A 20,707-nucleotide genomic window follows, 5' to 3' on the forward strand; every position below is an offset into this window, starting at 1 on the left:
GAGGGGTTTCTCAACCAATTTCAATGGTAGGTCCTCTTTCAAGAGATAGCGATGTTTTATTATCACAGGACCACTGATGGAATCATCAGTGAAGAAACGCAGTGATCTCTGCCAAATACACCTTCCCCTCTGTACCGGAACGGGTATGTTTAGTCCCGTTCTGCCGAGTAGGACGCCATCTCTCGGACCAGCAAAGTGACTCCAGAAGAAAAACTCAATGGATAGGTTTAGGATGAGAAATATTTTTCCTGAAGACATCAAGATATGTCTTAAAAAGGATTCATTAAATTAGGTCAATAATGCATTTTTTTGTTCAGAAAAAAAAATAATTTTTCATTTTCTATTAAGTTCACTCTGCTATAGATTTCTAAATACTGAGCTTGGTGATAATCAGAACAATGAGTCTTGTAGTTTATATCAGGGAAATATTATATCAACTTTAATTGTGATACTTTGTAAGCAATTTTGGGAACATTCTATATTTGAACTGAGGCAATTATGAAACAACAATATGAAAAATTTGAGTACTAATTTGTATCGATTGTCTTATGAAATTGTTTAAAGGAATTATAACATCATCTTAAAAGCAAACATTTGTTCTTTATTTCATTTTTTATGTAATAATACAAAAATATATAGAAGATTTAACAACATTGGTCACATAAAAATGGAAATTTATAGAATAACAAATTATAGAATAATATAAACATGAAATAATTATGAATATTTCATAATTATTTTTCTAGGGTCAACATTCGTTCAGTCTCTTTGGAGCATCCAACCTACAATATAAAGCCATTAGAACTTAGTAATACAATAATTCAAAATACAGCATACCTTAAAATTGTTACTTGCTTATCCAAGAAAGAAATATCCTGTGGAGTTAGAAATACAAACTGCAACTGTGGTTTTCTAGCTGCATGATGTAATAAGATGTCAAAAACTTTGGTTCTATTGAGTTTATCCTAAAAATAAGCACCTTGAATATAATTTCATTTGAAAAGGATTAACAAATATAGGTTACCATGTAGACATCGAATTCATCCAAAAAATAGAAAGGGAGTTCCATGCATTGCCATAAAGAATATAAGAAGGCGACAGTCGAAAAAGATTTTTCTCCACCTGATAAATTTGTAGTTGTTGTCACTCCCTGTGTTCCCTGTTGAGGATTTACAACAAGATCTAGTTTCTTTCTCTCTATATCAATATCCAAGTTTCCCTATAAAAATAAGATGAGATAAATTTTATAAGCGTTTTATTCATCTTAATAAATAAACTTGATATACATATTTCATTCAATTGTAAAAATGTATCCACCAGAAGTAGATTTCATTGCATTTTCACTGTTTCTATATAAATCCACAGCCTACCCATAAAATTTGTACCACTGACAAGTTTCACCTTGACATTCGTAGTTCATAGGATTTGACATTGTAAGTTTTATAATAAGCAAAAAACAGAAGTTGATTATCATTATATTTTCATTGATTGATGATTACCCATATTCAAAGATGCATACTCTGCCAAAGCGTATGGCGCACAATTCTTCGCTTGCTGACCATTATATGGAACCACTCACGACCCAACCCTAATTCCAATACCAAATTTCAACAAAATCAGTAGAACAGATCCTGGAAATTCCACGGTTGTGCATGCACAATACGTGAGATATTGAGGTCTCTAGAATTGTCGATCAGGCAATCAAATTTGTTCAAAATGGTTGAAAATGAATTTTATGGAAGGAAATATTGAATTTGGAGAAATTCAGTAGAGCATTTCTCTACCTTCGTTTGACTCAGAAGCAATATTTAACTACGACTGTGTATGAAGAATAAAGTAACAATTTTCCTTGCCGACACAGTTGGTTGGCTGAACAATTAACAATGTTGTAGCTGAAATGGAAATGAGACATAATAACAAGCCTACACAACTGGTTCTAAGATTTAAACTTCTGACAGATCTAACAGAGGCCTAGGAGAGTCAGTATAGAAAACACTAAACAATATACAGGGTGTTCTGATTTGTTTCCGACAAACTGAAACGGGTGATAGATCACATCATTTTAAGCAAAAAAGTTCCTATGAACATGGGTCCGGAAATGTTTCGTTTCCGAGATACAGGGTGTTAAAGTTGAAAAAATAATTCACGTTTTCTTAAATATCTTTCGACTGATTCCAAATAATTGCATGAAAGTTGGTACAAAGGGGTTTTTTGAGGTGAGAAATTCAAATTTGTTGTCGATTTGGTTGTATTTTCTAGAGGGCGCCACTGGCAATCATTTCGTCCCCTTTAAACCGTACCAACTTTTCTGTGCTACCCTGTACGTCATTCTGGACTAAAAAAATCGATTCCCCTGACTTTTCTAGTTAAAAAAGGTATAACTCATTTAAGTTGCTAGGGGCAACCGTTTCAGAGAAAAACGCATTTAAAGCCAAATCCATATTTTTGTAATCTCTAAAACATGTAGAAACAAATTTGTAATAATTTCAAATTAAATATTTTTTAGAAGTAACAATTTAGAACAAAACAAAATAACATAATAATTTTTAAAGAAGGTGTTCGAAATGTCCACCCTTCTGTTGAATGCACAAATGACATCTTCGAATGATCGATTGTTTTACATTCAACAATTGTTGCGGCAATAGATTTAAAATGGCTATACACAATGACAGATTTAAAGTGTGTTAGGTTCAGATGTCATTAATTATAATTATAGTTAACTAAGTTAATAGCTTATCAACAAATACAGGAAAATGGTATTGGTTACCAAAGGCCCGAACGAAGCATACAAAGAAGAAATCATCTACAGAGAAATAGGATTTTACAGACCTTCGAAGAAAATAAAAACTCAGTATTCGTAAAGCATCCCAACAACGCAATATTTCAGGAAACAGAATATTCAGAACACTTAAAAACAACAATTACATAGCATACCACTTCTACTTATTAGTGGGCAATAGAAAATCCGCATGCATTTCGCCTTAGAAATTTTCAAAATGAATTTAAATTTAATATTTGAATAGGAATGATTTCATGAAAGGATTTCGAAGCAGTCAAAACATATTAAAGAAAACGCGAATTATTTTTTCAACTTTAACACCCTGTATCTCGGAAACGAAGCATTTCCGGACCCATGTTCATAGGAACTTTTTTTCTTAAAATGATGAGATCTATCACCCATTTCAGTTTGTCGGAAACAAATCAGAACACCCTGTATGAAAAAACTATAGAGAACTTAACCTATTATTTTTATTATTACCATTCACCTTGAATTTTCTATATTCCAAGAATTTTTTAAATGCATGTTTTATGTATTGAATAAAATATGTTTCTGTAGCTTTGTAGTGTTTTTTTCGTAATTTGGCAGCAGTGTCAAGTTCCTCTACATTCTCTTCCAGTTTATTCAGAATGGTAATAGCATTAGAACATTTATCCCGAACAATTTTATATTGTTCCATAATTGATTCTACACTTCCTGTAGATTGTTGTATTTTTTTAATTGATCTTTCGAGATTACTCAATTTGTCCACTATATCCTGTACTTTCCTGAAAAAATGGTTTTACCTTCAATTATTGGTATATTTATTTTCTATGTTTTTTGGATAAATGCAACAGTATTGAATATACAAACTGTGAATAAGTGCGACAAACTTCAAAGGGTTGATTCTGCATGAAAAATAATGACAGTTTTTTATGTAATATTCGTTCACAAATGTTTCTCATTCAGGTTTATTACACATTTATTGACAAGCAATTATTATATTCATTATTAATGCGAATATAATGATGTCTTTTTTTAAAGAAAATATGGTACGCCACTGGAATATTCCAAGCACAAAATAATTTTTGAATTCCTCATTTAATTTTAAATAAAAAATCTCATTATGCCTTTTTTCATATTTTTCATATTTTTTTATTAAAAATTGAACACCCTGTACTTAGGAATAGGAAGCATTTGCGAACAAAAGTTATAGCAAACTGTCATTATTTTTGCATACAGCCCCTGAACTTTGTCACACTTATTCACTAACACCCTGTACATTATATTGTTCATATTTCTAATTAATGATCAAAATGACTCAAATAGGTTTTACCTTATATCATGAGGCCTTGGACCAATTGCTTGAGCCTGTTCTGCTTTATTCTGAATGTTAGCCTGTTTAGTTACAACTACTGCCCTGTGCTCGTTTAATTTTTCTTCCAATTGTGCCAATTTTCTAGTATCAAACTCACCATGTGTTGATATTTCACGAATTCTAAACTCTTTCTCTTTTATTTTTTCCTTAAGAAAAATGATCAATTAAAATTAACAATTTTTTTTAATCAATGCTAAATAAACCATTTACCTTTAAAGGTGGAAGTCTCTCCTCCAAACTTTTAATACTTTCTTTAAACTTTCTTATTCGAATTTCTGTTTCATCAATTGGTTTTTTGAGTTCTTGTTGATCATGTTTTATTTGTTCCAAGATAGCCGTTTTTTCACTCAGTACTTGTTTAATTTCTTTCAATTCATTTTCCTGAAAAGTAAAATTTGAAAATTATTATTTTCACTAGAGTATATCCAAGACCTACCAAAACTTCAATATTAGCAGCTTCAGGCTCTGGTGCAGATCGAAGAGAATCAAGCTCCCCCCGAACTAGTCTTTTATTATCTAAGAGTCTCCTTATTTTCATTTCCAACTCATTTTGTTTTTCAATTTTGTGATTCATCTCATTTTTAATTTGTTTGTACTGATCAGAAATGGCTTGTCTTTGGTTCTTCAAGCTTTGAATTTTTTGCTTCAAATTTCTAGAAAATTATTAAAAAAATTGATATCTTTGAAAAAAATACAAAAATGTGAGCGTTATAAAACACCAACAGAATCAATATTTTGGAAAATTTTTACAAATTAAAATAGATGTTTAGATCTGAATTTTTTTTGTTTGGAGCATTGAATTTATCAAGATTTTGAAGTTAGGTTATTCGGCTGTTTTAGTTCTTCATTTTATTTTTGATATATTTATTTCAATACAATCAATGTTTGAATGATTAACGATCATATTATACAATGGAATATAAGTTTTGGAGAATTCATATCATTATTCAAATGCAATAAATTAGGTCAATAATGCAATTTTTGTTCAGCAGAGAAAAAATTAATCATTTTCCATTACTTGAGATTTAATGAGTGTTTTTGATGTTTTCAACACAAACACTTTTCAGTACACTAGAATTACCTTATAAGTTCACTGGTATCGGTTTGTAAATATTGAGCTTGATGATAATCAGAGCAATAAGTCTTGTAGTTTGGATCAGGAAAATATTTGTCACCTTTAATCGTGACACCTTGTGAGCAATTCCTGGGAACATTTGCTCTATTTGAAAGAAGTTGCATGGCAAGTTCATCATTAGGGAATAGAAGAATTCCTAAAAAAAATGGGTTTCAATAGTTGCTCTCGAAAAACTATATCTAATTACTTTCAACTTGAACTTGATCAATGATACAATTGGTTACAATAGGATCTTCTAATTCCAAAATATCAATTAACCTCACACAATCAGAAGGAGCCTGCACTAGGTTCTGAGAGATATCATGAACCTAAAAAAAAGAAAATTTACAATAATTTAGAAAATTAAACTAGATGGAAAAATGAAAATATTGAAACCAATATAAATGAACAGTAATCACATGCAGATTTTCATTCTATTATTATCTCATATACATGTCATAATATTGATAGAAGATGGTCACTATGGAGAAGAAAGGTGTATTTGGCAGGGCTGAGTTGTATAGAATCCCTGGTGTGTGTACCGATTCGATTTTGTTTAAGACTTTTTGAGATTGTCCACCTGTTGCTTTGGTGTTATGCTTATAAGAGTTCTGTAAAGTGGCGCTCCTCAGAATTGTTCGAATTTCCGCTATTTGTCTGGTGCCGTTTTAAAATGAAATAAAGATTTTAGACACTGCAAACTTTCATAATAAATTACAATTCAGTTCCTATCGAATTTTTAATGATATGAATGAAATATAATATAAGACGGCTATTGATCTATTCAGAGTATAGAAGCATACAATATAAAATATTATTATTGTATATTCAAAGGTCACGAGAGCCGAGAATCGAGAGAAATGTCAAATATAAACGCTGTATGCGCCATCTGAAACAGACGCGATCACTCGAAATAAAAAAATAATGGTATAAATCTGAAAAATATCCTGTTTTGTGTGATAGTTTTACAGATATAAGTAAACACATCAGGTTTTCTATGCATCTTAGGCAGAGCTCACTGAGTGTCAAACTGACGATTCCATCAATGTTCCCAGGATGAAACACCGCAATCTCTTGAGAGTGGGTGCACCTTTGATATTGGCTAAGAACGGCTCGCTAAAGAATATTAGCCATATCACCATAGAAGGGAAAATGATCCATGAACTCAGTATTACAAGAAAGAATGCTTAAATATTTCAAAAGAAATATGTAGAAGAGAAAAAAAATGATAATCATTAACAGCACCATTGAGTCAACTTCGATCCTGCAAGTATCAATCTAGTCTGTTTTTGAATGTATTCACAGTACTGACATATGGAAGTGTTTATTGATGAAACAAAAAAAAAAAACAATCTACAGTAAAATTTGAAATATTGTCCCCAATTGTAGAAAAAAAAATATTGAAAAAATATGCAAACAATACCTTGTGGAAAAATTTTGTAGTTATCACTGTTGGAAATCTATCTAAACCTGCTTCCCTGAATATCTTCAGTAACAGTTGATTGTCCTTTTTATTATCACAAATAAAAGAATTCAGAAGTCCAGCTCCAATATAACCTTCAGCAGCAACTGCCCATTTTTTGTCCTTGAGTTTAATATAACTCCCTGAAATGATAATGAAACTGGTTTTCAAACTTGCAGATTATTATAAATTTCAGGAAGGAAGATAGCATAGAAACAAATTCAAGAAAAAAACAAACTGTCACTCATGCAAATTTCAAGAACTATATAATGAAATGTTTCAAATTTATAATGCTCGTGAATTGAAATTATATATTCCTTGAATTTTCTTTGGTTCTAATAGTGCGCGCTCAAAAAAAAAATTTTGCATCAAGTATGAAATTGTTATATTATAACTTAACACTTAGACCCCAGAGATCCTGACTACAAATATTTTGTGTGCAATGTTTTTATCAGGGACAATATAACCTGTTGTGGGTGATGATGTTGATTAAACAAACTCTTAATTTATGCCGTAGTTGACTCCATAGTGAACACAAGAATTATAATTATCATTTTCATCCAAAGAGACAATATTGATTGTGTTGAAAAAATTGGCTTGTGGTAGGTCATAGTATTTACAACTTATGGCATAGCTTACATCATGCATTGAAACTGCTGAGATTCTAAGCACCAGCAAAAATTATCTCTTATTTTTGTAAATGAGAATTATGATTAAAGTTAAGGCATTCACTTTTTCTTAGTATCCAATATATAATCTATGATGTTGTAATTTTGAATCTCTAAGTTGAAAAAATAAGCTATTCGTCCTTTGCAGTACACTTATAAAAGATAATTACTGTTAAAATATAGTTATGAAATGGAACCTTAAAACTTTTTAAAATTTTGTTTTGTGATGAACTTATATATATAATCTTCACAATTAAGGGATTTAGTATTATTACACATGTAAAATGCATATAGATATTAGCTTACCAACAGGGCCCCTAGGAACCTCATGAAAATTGTTTTTGTACTTCTCAATCAATTGTTTCACTTTGGGAATATGTCGGCCATAGTAAAGAAGTGTGTTACCACTCTCATTTTGGAGGGAATCAAGTTTCTCTAAATACTTCGCTGGAAATTTTTTTTATGAATTAAATTTGAAACTGAAGAATAATATTCCTTACATAAGCTTTGATCTAGATCCTTCACTTCTTGTTTAATATTTTTTTCATCTTCTTCCTTTCGATTAATATCTGATTTCAACTGAAAAATATCATTACGAGCAGTTTGCAAAATATCCTCATTAGCTTTTATTTTTTGTTCAAGATCTGATATACGTTTTGCCTTTGCAGCTTTCTGCTCCTCCACCTTGCCTTGGCTCTCGTTAGCATTCATAATTTCTTGTTCTAATACTTGGATATCCTGACTTTTGGACTTGATAGAATTTTTTACCGATTCTTCCTCTCTATATTTTTCCTGATAGACAGATCTCAGTTTTTCATAGGTTTTTTTCGCTTCTTGATATGGTTTTTGTTGTTTATCTATTGCATTTTTCAAATCAGTAACTTGATTTTCTAATTCTCTGAAAAAGACAAATTAAAATTGAGTTTTATATATTTCATCAAGAAAAAAATGCTCTTCTACAAGCATAATAATATAGAGAATGTAGAAAAAATTTATCATGAGAGCTGAAGACTTCGTGGCTGGATTGTTTCAACGTCATAGAAAATAATCACTCAGATGTTCCTAACAAATTTCAGAATGATCGTATCAACAGAACCCCTCATCTATATACCTATAAACTAACCAACAGCAATGACGTCATGATATTGAAGTTCAGGTTTTAAGGTCAGGTGGTTTGATTTTACAATATCCAATATTCCAATATATTTAAATATTGTTACAACATGAATAGCATTCACATTTACTGGTTAGTGCAATCAGATTTTTTTTAGTGATAATAAAATACCAACTTGCCAGCACTGCAAATGAAATTTTTCTTTCGAGCCATGTGCTATTATTGAATATCATTATTATAAATAACCAGAATTGAGAATCCACTATCACCTTCATCCTTCCCAAAGGCTACATTATCAATTTGAACCAAAAAATCAATCAAGGTAGAAAATGAAAATACATATATTTCTTTTAAAGTTGCATTCAATGATCTTGAGTTGAATTATCTTAAAAATAAATAAATAGAAATACCTCATAGAGTTTTTCAATTTTTCCTCTTCTTGACCTTTTTTAGTTTTGTTCTCCTTGATGTTATCACATTTTTTTGAAATCTTTTCAACATTTTCTAATTCAATTTGTAAATCGCATTCAAGATCTTTGACTTTAGACCAGAAGAGTTCAGTTTGTAGAGAAACTTCTTCTTCCTGTAAATTTCTTACAGATTTATATTGCTCTATTTTGACTTTTAGATTTCTCATATCGCCTTTCATTTTCTGAATATTCTGAAAGGAAAATATATATATAAATATAGAGAGTAGGATTTCATTTCATAAATAAACTCACATTTGATTTTTCTTCTAGTAATTTTTTTGAATTTTTCAATTCACCTTCAATCTTTTTGAACTCACTTGCTAGAGTTTCCAATTTAGTTGCTCTCATGAAAAGAGTGAATTTGTGTTTGGGATCATTACTGCTCAAGAAATTTCTGGATGTATCTTGATTCAAAATGCAAATGGGATTATCTACTTGAATATTTAAACTTGTTTTTATATTTTGAATTTCTCTAGCTTGTGTAGCAACAACTTCACCTAAAAGCCAAAATAAAATTAAGAGGTTATCAGAAGAGAAACATTAATGGAAAGAAATGATCTCAGAAAATTGTAGGTCATACCTGTATGATTTTTTACTTTGAATGAGCTACTTCCTGAAGCAGTAAAATTCCGAACAATAGTGATAGATGGTCCATACAATTTAGGTTTGTAAGCCATAGGTCCTTCATTATGTAAAGTTATTTCAAGTGATGCAGAATTTTTACCAGCTTTAACAAATCCTGTGAAATATTTCAGGATTTAAAATTTTACTCCCTCTCTCAAAAAATAAAAGTTAAAATACTTAATGAAGTGCAATCATTGCAGGAAATCCTAAGAGATATATTCAAATAATGTCACAACCTAAGCTCAAGTGGTAATATGGATTAATTATTTTTATACAAGTATTTCCTAAACATTCAGCTCAGCTTCTAAATTTGAAACAATAAATTTTTTAAGGTTTTCATAACTAACTTATCAATGCCAATACAGTGAAATCTCCCATAACAGACACCTCTATTCAGCATAAACCTCTTTCAATGGGACACTTTTGCTTCCCAGCAGACGTCCATTGAAATAACGTTGAAGAAGCTCTTATTTAAGCGGACTCTCTTTCGGACGGACGCGGACACCGATATTATGGTTTCATCATATTCTTTTGATTGGACAATTTGTGACGAATTACAAATTGTATTTGTATTATTTTGTGTATTTGTGATGAATTACAATTTGAATGAATTACCCGCTACTTGGAGGTTTAATATGATGGCCAGGATAACGTCTGAGATAATGAGATTGGTTACAGAGATTTGATAGGAAAATGGGCCTTGAAAAAAAGAAAATTCTGCTATTCCTAAATAATCATGGGTCAAGTTTCTTCAGAAACAAAAAATTGTTTTCAAAAGGCAGGATTCACAATAGACAACCAGGTAGGTCCAATGAAAATAGAAGAGTCGGATCCAAATCAATGAGCAGAATATTAATGATTTTTTCAAAATTGATCTACGTATTTAGTTATCTTTTTAATGATCATATTATGTTATTTTTATTTGTTGGTATATTGAAATAAATTAATAAAAAAGAATTTCAATTCATTTTGGAGGATTTCTTTTGATGGGACAACTCTCTCGAACGAAAGTCCGTCCAAGAGAGGTTTCACGGTATTTCTATTTTATTCTATACCTTTTATATTTGGCCCTCGATTTGTCACTGCGGCTTTTCCACCTAATCCAATAATCAAGGCAGTTAAAATAGCACTTTTTCCACTTCCATTTTGTCCAATAACAACACAAGTATTACTGGAAAATTTGATTTCAAGGAGAGAATGGCACATGAAGTTTTTTAATATCATTCTGGTAACAACACCAGCTCTCATCTGAAAAATCATGTCTAGTGTAAGTGAAATCAAAACAAAGTGCAACAAGTAATGTCTGAATCAGTCAAAAATGTAGTTGGATGAACCCCCAGTGTACTGAAACAATTGTCGCAGATAATACAATATTTGTGGGAATTTTTTATTTATTTATAATGAATTTCCAACAAGGACTGAATCCAATAAATATCTAATAATTGTTATTGAATTCACAACACTTGAATAGTGTCGAATTAACACTTCATACCTGCTGTTCTTCATTTTCTACCACTTTAGGACGCTTGGTGGTGTAATTTAGAATGTTGTTTTGGGATCTTTTCCTATTTGACGATAGCTAAAAAGATGTTGAATTAAAAAAATAATAATAAACGTTGTGATAACTTACCTCCATTCTTATTTATTTATATTTTATATCAATATTTTCAACAATCATGTCAAGAAAACAATCCAAGTAAAATTTCCCACAAAAATCCAAACAGATTCTATAGGTTAGATATCATTTTAGCGCGTAGATCAATAGCTCTATTATATCATAGTAGGCAAGACGATTTTCTAACCTTGAGATCTCTTTGAACTACCGTAGTAAAAAGGACAAAGATAATCGAATTTCTTCTCTCTCTCTCTCTATAAGATTCAAATCAAATTTATCACCTTGAAAATATTTGGGAAAAACCGTTTTTGTTAATTTTGTATTGGTTACTATTTGGTACATATTTTACTACTATTTACTTGCATGATACTCTACACTTCAAAATGGGATTTTATGAGATTATACATACAAAAATCATGCAAGTCAATAATAGTAAAATATGTATACATAGTGTTTTGTTAATGAATTGTAATAGTGTACAATATCTTGGTAATTACACAAATTCAATTAGATTATCACATTTCCTAAGCCAGATAATGTGGACCGAGTAATACATGAACATGAAACTAAAACGAGTATAAACAGGGATAACTCACAAAGAACTCCCGAAAACGTTGCCTTTTTATCGTGTTCTGGCCTTGTTACTTTACTTTAGAATTTAGATGGCTATGGACTATGGTAGATATTATCTGCAATGTGTGTATATCTTAGATTATTGTAAATAATCTAAGGTGTATATATACAGTCCATTCAGGAATTATTGACATCGAAGTAGGCCATGAACGTCTAGTCGCGGCTTTATTTCTGGTTACAAAAATATCACTAAAAATTGCTATGGTTCATCATAGAAATAACCAGTTTAAATTATTTTCATCATTTTGTATCCGAAAGATTCTGAATTTTCGAAATTACGATTATTACGAAGGGACGTATACAGTCATGATTCCATAAATTGAAATTCAGATTATATAACGTAAAAATATAGTGAAATGCTATATCATTTCAAGGAAATCCAATGAAGAGATATCTATTCATTTAAGAGTCGCCCATGAAAGATCCCATTGAAAATCATTAAAATATGCATATTCCTTTTCACCAAAGGCTCTTCAAAAATTGTTGCATTACTGATGGACACTGGATACCAACCTGCTTGCAAAATTCTTATCAAATAACTCTTATGGATCATTTTAACTGTGGTGTCTCAACTGGTGAAGAAAACAAAAAACTGGTTGATAAATTTAAATAGTGTAGCTTAGTGAATGGAAGAGCCATATCATAATAAGACAGAAATAAAATTCAAAGAATCCATTTAGTATATGAAAAATTTTGACATTACAGTTGTACTGTAACTTTCAAAATTGGAACCAATTTATCAGCCGATGTGTAAATTACTTTCTAAAGTCACTATTTATTGAAACTGTTCATAACATGAATGATTGATTAAACTTGTATGAGAAATATAGGTACTATTTGTACTCAAGTTTTCTGTTTTTTATTGAAATGCTTTTATACCAGTTTCTGTTAAATTACATAAATTATTTTGCCCATAACAGCTTTAACTCACTCACTAAAAGCATTTTTGCATGAAATCATTTTTAATTTGTGAATTTCAAAATTTTATTGCATTCTATTATTATCTTCAAGTGGGTAAGAGGTGAAGAAATTCTTGGAAGTTACTCTTCTGAATATATTTTTTGATTAAATACTCAGTAAAAATTCAATAATTGGAATTTATTAGATTTTTGGATTACTCATTGAAGAACAAAAAACAGATATAACAATGCTTAATTTCAATATAGAATATAAATAAACTATAGATGCAATGCCAAGACTTTGTTTAGCAATCCAATTATAAAATAATTCTCTCTTCATAGATTTATATAATCCTCATAATCACCACTGTCAAAACAAAACATCCAGGTAAAAATCTAAATATCCAGCATTCAAAATAGTGCTCCTTCTACTTTTACCCTTGAATATACTTGAAAAACATTCTGTTTTCTTTCTAGAGTCCACTGTTGAATAATGTTGGCATTTTCAAATAACCAAGTTTCGGTAATTCTTTACTTTAACGCCCCCTCGTATTTTTCAGTTTTTTGTTATTTTTCATTGAAAATGTGCATTTTACAATGATTCTTGATGTTTATCAATAAGAATTTTCCTTTTATTAACTGTTTGAACTTGTCACCAATTAAGTTTATGTAATGTTGTCTTTGATTGATTAAAATCCAGATGCTTTTTGGTCAAATTTCATCCAGGCTGATATATTGGTTGCTTTTGGCTCGGCTTCTGGTAACAATAAAATCATTCAATGATTCTTTGAAGGTGAAATCGTATTGCAAAGGTTTTCTTCCACTAATAATCCAGGTTGTAATGACTTGCCTTTTTCTTTTTTCAAACAGTACTCTGAGAAATACTCAAATAAACTACTCAATGTGTGTTTGAAATTGATACAACTTTTAAGTTTCAAAATTTCTTCGATCAAAACCATTAACACAAACAAACTGAAATCTAACCTCCTGTCAATGACATTTCCAATGCCAACCCGAAATCTGCAATTCGAAATGTTACTGAATGAGCCAGTACCAACTTAATTTCGATTTTCCAAAGCCACCCGGGATGTCAATAATTCCTGAATGGACTGTACGTGTAATCACTAATCTGTATTATCTGCAATGGTTCAACTCTCAACTCCAACTTCAATCACTTCCTTTCCTGTCGGCTGTCTCTACTCTAGTCTAGAGAAGTTTACCTTCGAAAATTTCCCCTCAAAGTGTTGCCAACCAAAATATAGAAATAATAAAATACAGAAGTTATTTTATATAGAAATATGGATGATTCACTAAACAGCTGGAAATTTCAACATGAATATGAACTAGTAATAGTCTTTATACACTTTTCGCAAATAATCCTTCTTTCCATAAACATATTTTTGATATGTGTATAATTTTCTGTGATCGAAAATATAACCGTAGATGGGTATAAATTTTTCGAAGTGTAAATAAATGAATGTTCTTTGCGAAATATTATGATAATTCATAATTTATTATATAGAATTCTTGAAATATTTCGGTGAACACCAAATTAATAATTTATTGTATCAGCAAACCTGAAGGTGGAAAATTCTTATGCAATAGACACCAAGATCAGTATGTGATGTATCAGAAATGTTATATTATTAAACAACAAATATGTGCATTTTAGGTTTGAAAGTTCATACTGTGGAATCAATATATTGAGAGTAATGGCTAGGAATGGCATAACAATTAAACCATTTTGCAGATTTTTGCATTTTTCTTATTCTAAAAATGCTAATGTTCACAAGGCATTCCGTAAAGTATTGTCATTCAATACTTCAAAGAAGAGGTATACAGAAATTAATTATATTTGAATTAGATTAACTAAGAAAGTTAAAATTATTCCAGAAAATTAAAATTTGAGGAATTCCCAATCTTACCTAGTCGTATTGATATGAAGCAAGATGAAACAAAAACTAAGTTTATTCCAAGTTTAAGAAGGGTCAATGTATTGAATAAAATATTTATGAGATATATTACAGATTTGATAGTGAATAGTGAACATTGGGAGAAATATAATAGTCTAGGAATTGAAATAACAAAGGCAAGTAATTTAAGATAATATTATTGAAGATCTATATTTATATCACATAGGATATTCACAAATAAATTATTTTGTTTTTTAGGTTGAAGTTTCTCAGGACTACAAACAATTGAATATATTTTGGATCAGTAAAAAATCTGAAAATGAAAAAGATATTTTAGGTTTTTTGGAAAATAACATGTACACTTTACGTCATGAACTTTCTCAATTGAAAGTTATAGGAATAGTTCCACCAGTCAGCTTTGTGAAAGGTAAGTGATAGAAAATGAAGTTATTTTGATTAATAAGAAAATATTAATAGTGAAATAATTACTTTATTAGATAAAATTTTTCAGATAAAAATCATACCCAAATAATGGAATTAGATAAAAGGTTGGCAGAAGCAGATTACGGAGTTGATTATGAACCACTATCAGTCAGTAGATTGAAGCATCAACTTGAGCTTTACTGTCCACTAGAAGAAAATATTAAGGCAAATTGAATATCTTCAAAAATGAATAGTAGATAATTGATTTTTTATCATATCTGCATCTTTATCTCCCCAAAATAAAAGCCATATTTTTAATTGGCTAGGTAAACAGAAACAGGTTCAACTTTTTATTTTGAATCTGATGCTTCCTGATCGGTAGTATTGATATAATATCCTTCAATATTCTCTATAATATGAATTTAGATTTTTCTAGTGTAAATTTTAAATATTAATATTGAACCAAAATGCTTAACATCTTAAATATTACACCAAGTCATTCAGATGAATCATATAATAACGATTTCAACCAAAAAAAATCTACAATGCTTTTTTTTTTTGCCTGACAAAGCATCTAAATGCATTCCTGATGAAAAATAAATCTACAATGCTTTTTTTTTGCCTGACAAAGCATCTAAATGCATTCCTGATGAAAAATAAATTTTCAGCATTTTTATTGAAGTTATGATGCAGGTATGATAAAACATAGCATATGATATGATATATGAGTGTCAGTTTCTTTTTTTTGCACTTGCAAGAAGATTTACTTATTCGCTTCTATCATATTATACTATTCATGCTTGCATATCATATGTGAAGGGAACTATTACTAAAATGATACTAAGATGTCTTGAAATACAAATATTCTTCCCATTCACTATTGAAAAAGTTTAAGATGAAATTGGTTTTTTGATGAGACCAGCCTAAGATGCATGGAAAACCTGGTGTGCCTACTTATACCTGTAAAACTTTAAGGCAAAACGGGAGATTTTTCAGATTTATACCTACTTGATTTCGAGAGTTCGCGTCTGTTCCAGATGGCGCACACAACGTTTACATTTGACATTTCTCGCAATTCTCGACCTTTGAGTATAGAATATTAATATTTTATATTGTATGCTGGTGACAACCTTCTATACTCTGAATGGGCCAATAGCCGTCTGTCATTATATTCCATTCATTTCATTGAAAATTCGATATGAACTGAATTTTAATTTATTGTGAATGTTTGCAGTGTCTCAAATATTTCATTTTTAAACGGCGCATGACAGATAGCGGAAATTCGAACAAATCTGAAGAGCACCACCTTTCACAACTCTTGTAAGTGGAATACCAAAGTAACAGGTGGAATATCTCAAAAAGTCTGAAACAAAATCGAATCAGTACACACCAGGGATTCTATGCATCGTTTGCTATAATAGTCACATCAAATTTTGCTGTTGTTTCCTTGGAAATATGACTATTTCATTATATTGCATCTAAGATGCATAGAATACCTGGTGTGTCTACTTATACCTGTAAAACTTTCAGACAAAACGGGAGATTTTTCGGATTTATACCTACTTGATTTCGAGGGATCGCGGGCTTTTCAGATGGCGCATACATCGTTTACATTTGACATTTCTCTCAATTCTCGACACTTGTGAACCAAGGGCGTAGATCTTTTTTTTCTTTGAGAGGGATAATTGAAAGAAAATTTTTGACGACAACTTTTATTCATATCTGTAATGTTAGAAAAAGAAGTTTGATAATGAAGTTTGAACCAAATTACTCGAAATAATTTTTGTTGTTACTAATTCGGTTGTTCTTACCTTGTTCTCAAATAAGAGTTACGAAGGAAAATGAGAAATTACTTGGATAATTTTGAGAAAAAAAAGTTTCATGAATATGAACCCACAAACGCTTTGCTTTCATTATACAGGTTGTTTCTAGTGTGTCGTACAGTTTATCAAATATTTATTAATCTTCGCTAGATTAGGTAAATAAATACCAAAACTTATAGTTAATGCATTCATTAGAGCTTACTAGCTGGATCTTTATAATAATTTGGATTTTCCTGAGGATTACTAGAGATTTTTCTAGAAATCGATAGCAGATACGACCAAACTATAACAAACCAAAAAGTGTAGTACTGGATCAGAGTTTTTTCTACATTTTTCTAAACTAACAGCCATTCACCAAAATATAGTTTTGGAGGAAGGAAGCAGGCATGCTTCCAGAAAATATATCACCCTGTGGATTTGCATTCAAAATTAACATATCACATAGTGAAAACTTTAAACTGGAATATCTATGGCCAATTCATATTAAATATCTTGTGAAGGGAATGTTATACGAGAAAATAACTTGAACTTCAACACATGTATCTCAAAACAAAATGTTTGGGGACTCATTTTTTGGGACTTTTTTTCTTGAAATGATCCGGAAATCTGTCATTTTCATTTGTATCTCCAATTCAGGAGCACCGTGTAATTACCCCCAGTATCCCCCTATTTCTACGCTCTTGTCGTGAACTTTGAGTATAGAACAATAATATTTTATATTCTATGGTCTGTCATTATATTCCATTCATTTGAGTAAAAACTCGATATGAACTGAATTGTAATTTATTGTGAATGTTTGCAGTGTCTAAAATCAGTATTTCCTTTTTAAACGGCACCAGGCAGATGCGGGAATTCGAAAAATTTTAAAGAGCGCCACCTTACAGCACTCTGGTGAAGCAGACCACCAAAGCAACAGGTGGGTCTCCCAAAAAGTCTGAAACAAAATCGAATCAGTAAACACACCAGGTATTCTATGCATCTTAATTGCATCTCCTACAGAAAGAAGTGGAATTATCCTAAACAAAATATGATCAGTGAAGACACCAGTATTTTCTGACATCTTATTTGATATAAATTGAAATTATAAGAATTTTCATTGATATTAAATGAACCAATAATATAATAACTGTGATGGCATTGTAGAATCAACTTGAAATAATAGAGGATGATAATAAAGAAGAAGAATTGGATGTGGAATATCCTGAGATGCCTCAAAATGTATTAGGTTTAGATCACGCAAATATTATGAAAAAGGTGCGTATGATGGTATTTAAATATCAGATAATTGATGTTCAAAGATCCCCTGCAAGTTTTTTTTTTATGAAAACTGGAACCATGGAGATTTTAAATAAGTCTCTATGGAAAATTTTGAATATTTGCAGTTTTCATTGCTATAGTTGTTTTAAATCTTAGTAATGTAGTTAAAATTTTATTTTATCTTGAAACAGCATAAATAGTGATTATATTGATTCTGTATCTTCTCTGTAATCTATATTTGGAAATTCTTTTACATATTTCATCTATTTAATCTTTATTTTTTTCAGTTATTGGCTACTAAGAAAATTCAAACAGAATACAATATTTTAGGAGACGAAAAACACGCCAGAAAATCTTCTGAAAATGTTGAAGACACAACATCTTCAAGAGATGCTTTCATATCTTTTCTGCAGAAACGACAGGTAAAATTTTACAGAAATACAAACTCATGAAGATATCTTTGATATTCCATCCTAGGAAGATTCCACAGCAATAAATATTATTCATCATCTTGTTTGATCCTTTTGTTATTTTTCTGATAACTAATCTTAGAGCTGGATTGAAAGTTTTTAGTTAAATTTCAGATGATTTGACCATAAATTGTTCAGTTAACTTATAGTCCAAAAAAATCTGCAAATTCAACTGTTTTTCTAAGTTGTTGAACCAACAACTGTGCAACACCTTTCAGTTGTTTCAGCCTGATGTTAATCAACTTTAGGTTTCTAGGACATTTCATAAGTTTTTTGTCAGTATATTAACTGAAAGAAATAGTATTAATTTTGAGATCTACTAAGTTACTGAGTCAAGAAAGCTCAACATGTTAATTTTCCTCAATTTTCAATTAGAATTATTCATTTATAAAATACTACTATCCATAAATGATTACTATTTCATTTAAATTTGTGGAAGAATAACAGAGTAATCTAGATAAAAATTTCAGCTTCTTAACCAAAAATTAAACAAAGAAGATAAAAATTATAATCCAGATATGGAGTATATAAAAGAAGAAATGAGCCATTCATTTGAAGAACACTACGATAACATTGAAGAAAATTTGGATAAATTCGAGGATTATATCGAAGATGAAACTTATGAAAAATAGAATTAATTCATGGATAATAACTGTGATGAAGTTGAGAATAGTTAGTCAACACCTGCAAATAGACAATGTAGGATATATTGCGAACTTACAAGTGTAAAATTTCATTGGAATAAGAGAATATCTCTTTGAAATATGGAATAAGTGGATTTCATAGAATTCATGTTTTTTGATAAGATTAAGGTGGAGATACACATTTTTCTTGTGGATTAGTATAATAAAAGAAAAATCTATAATAAAATTTTTTATTGTGTACTTATCCATACAAACAATAAATATACATTAAGAAAAAGTTGAACCCATTTATTCAATTATCAAATGTTGACTTTTTTGATTCAAATGATTCAAAAATTCGTTAAAACAGTGTAAAACTGCTATCAGTCTTCAAATATAATTAATCTGTTTTCATAACACAAACGTAAATCATTACATTCATGTTTCTTCTATTTTTATCATCTGTCCTGACTACACCAAATGAAATGTCGATAACTACATCATTCAACCTTCAGTATTCAAACATTTCACTCATCCATTCCTTTGGGGCATTGGTGGAATTGAAGATCACATCTAGAAGTTCAAAAAGGTCGGAAGTGTATATCAAGGTACAAGATATGATGGCAGTAAACCTCTGAAAATATCAATAACATACACAATTAAAATTAGTATTCCTTATGAAGGTAAATTGCAAAATGAATGCTAAAGCATATAAAATAATTTTCTCTAATTCTGTGGTTATTTCGTTCATTCTTCCACATCTTGTAGAACAAAATCGTGCGAGAATATATCAGAAACACACAGTTTTCATGGTTATATTTTATTATTCTATGTTGGTACTCCGAACTTTCCGCCACGGCTTTATCTGTCAATTCATCAATTTGCCTTAAAGAAATCAGTTCTGCCAACCAACATTTTTCAATGCAAAAATCACTAAAATATATTTATGGAAATATTTCATTAATTTCAATGAAAATGCAATGAATAAGAGAAAATAATGTATAATACTCGTACAGAAGGCTCATTCTACCACTCGTTCATTCCAAAACTCGCCACTTCGTGGCTCGTTTTTGAATTTTGAACTCGTGGAAGAATATCAATGCCTTCTGCACTTGTATTATAAATAACTATTTTTTTTGTTCGGTTTTCTAAGCTGTTGTTTTTTAACATAAGTTGGGATATTCTGTGACATAAGAGAAAAAATAAATTATAGTATAAAATTTTGTAATTGACTTTCATGAAATAAAAACTTAAAATTCTGCACTTTTCTTTCTTATTGCAAAATATCTCACAACTATTTAGAAAAAAATATGTAATAACTATCAATTCGAAATAAACTATAAGGGATGGGAATTTGCGGTAAAAAATATACTACTCAGTATCCTTGTATTGTCTTTTCAAAGTCACCTGACAAGTATGGAAAAATATATCAAATTATAGGTTTCTACAGAATGTTCTTATCT

The 20,707-nt window shown here is 30.1% G+C and overlaps 3 protein-coding genes across 9 annotated transcripts in view; 1 reads left to right on the plus strand and 2 right to left on the minus strand.

Annotated features, from left to right (window-relative positions):
* Positions 1 to 580: 580 nt before the first annotated feature.
* Positions 581 to 11,810, minus strand: LOC123678137 (structural maintenance of chromosomes protein 6). The gene is made up of 19 exons (XM_045614977.1): positions 11,800 to 11,810; positions 11,219 to 11,453; positions 11,081 to 11,167; positions 10,644 to 10,836; positions 9,545 to 9,703; positions 9,217 to 9,461; positions 8,905 to 9,155; positions 7,881 to 8,278; positions 7,687 to 7,827; positions 6,674 to 6,855; positions 5,459 to 5,579; positions 5,218 to 5,407; positions 4,573 to 4,789; positions 4,347 to 4,517; positions 4,095 to 4,282; positions 3,267 to 3,546; positions 1,025 to 1,219; positions 838 to 965; positions 581 to 782 (listed from the first exon to the last, which is right to left on the minus strand). Exons 2-19 carry the CDS (start codon positions 11,222 to 11,224, stop codon positions 749 to 751), a joined length of 3,186 nt encoding a protein of 1,061 aa, XP_045470933.1. The 5' UTR covers positions 11,225 to 11,453; positions 11,800 to 11,810; the 3' UTR covers positions 581 to 748.
* Positions 11,811 to 14,126: 2,316 nt separating this feature from the next.
* Positions 14,127 to 19,494, plus strand: LOC123678179 (putative ribosome-binding factor A, mitochondrial). The gene is made up of 8 exons (XM_045615051.1): positions 14,127 to 14,352; positions 14,408 to 14,569; positions 14,629 to 14,824; positions 14,907 to 15,075; positions 15,160 to 15,296; positions 18,038 to 18,148; positions 18,439 to 18,573; positions 19,092 to 19,494. Exons 2-8 carry the CDS (start codon positions 14,448 to 14,450, stop codon positions 19,251 to 19,253), a joined length of 1,032 nt encoding a protein of 343 aa, XP_045471007.1. The 5' UTR covers positions 14,127 to 14,352; positions 14,408 to 14,447; the 3' UTR covers positions 19,254 to 19,494.
* The window catches only part of LOC123678143 (CREB-regulated transcription coactivator 1), a 31,537-nt gene continuing 30,311 nt past the window's right edge, over positions 19,482 to 20,707 (minus strand). For all 7 annotated transcript variants that reach the window (XM_045615033.1, XM_045614997.1, XM_045614989.1 and 4 more), the window contains one exon: positions 19,482 to 19,878. The gene's annotated coding sequence lies outside the window, so the exon portion shown is untranslated. The remainder of the gene's footprint in view (positions 19,879 to 20,707) is intronic.

Source organism: Harmonia axyridis, chromosome 1 (genome assembly GCF_914767665.1).
Source record: "Harmonia axyridis chromosome 1, icHarAxyr1.1, whole genome shotgun sequence".
NCBI classification, from domain to species: Eukaryota; Metazoa; Arthropoda; class Insecta; order Coleoptera; family Coccinellidae; genus Harmonia; species Harmonia axyridis.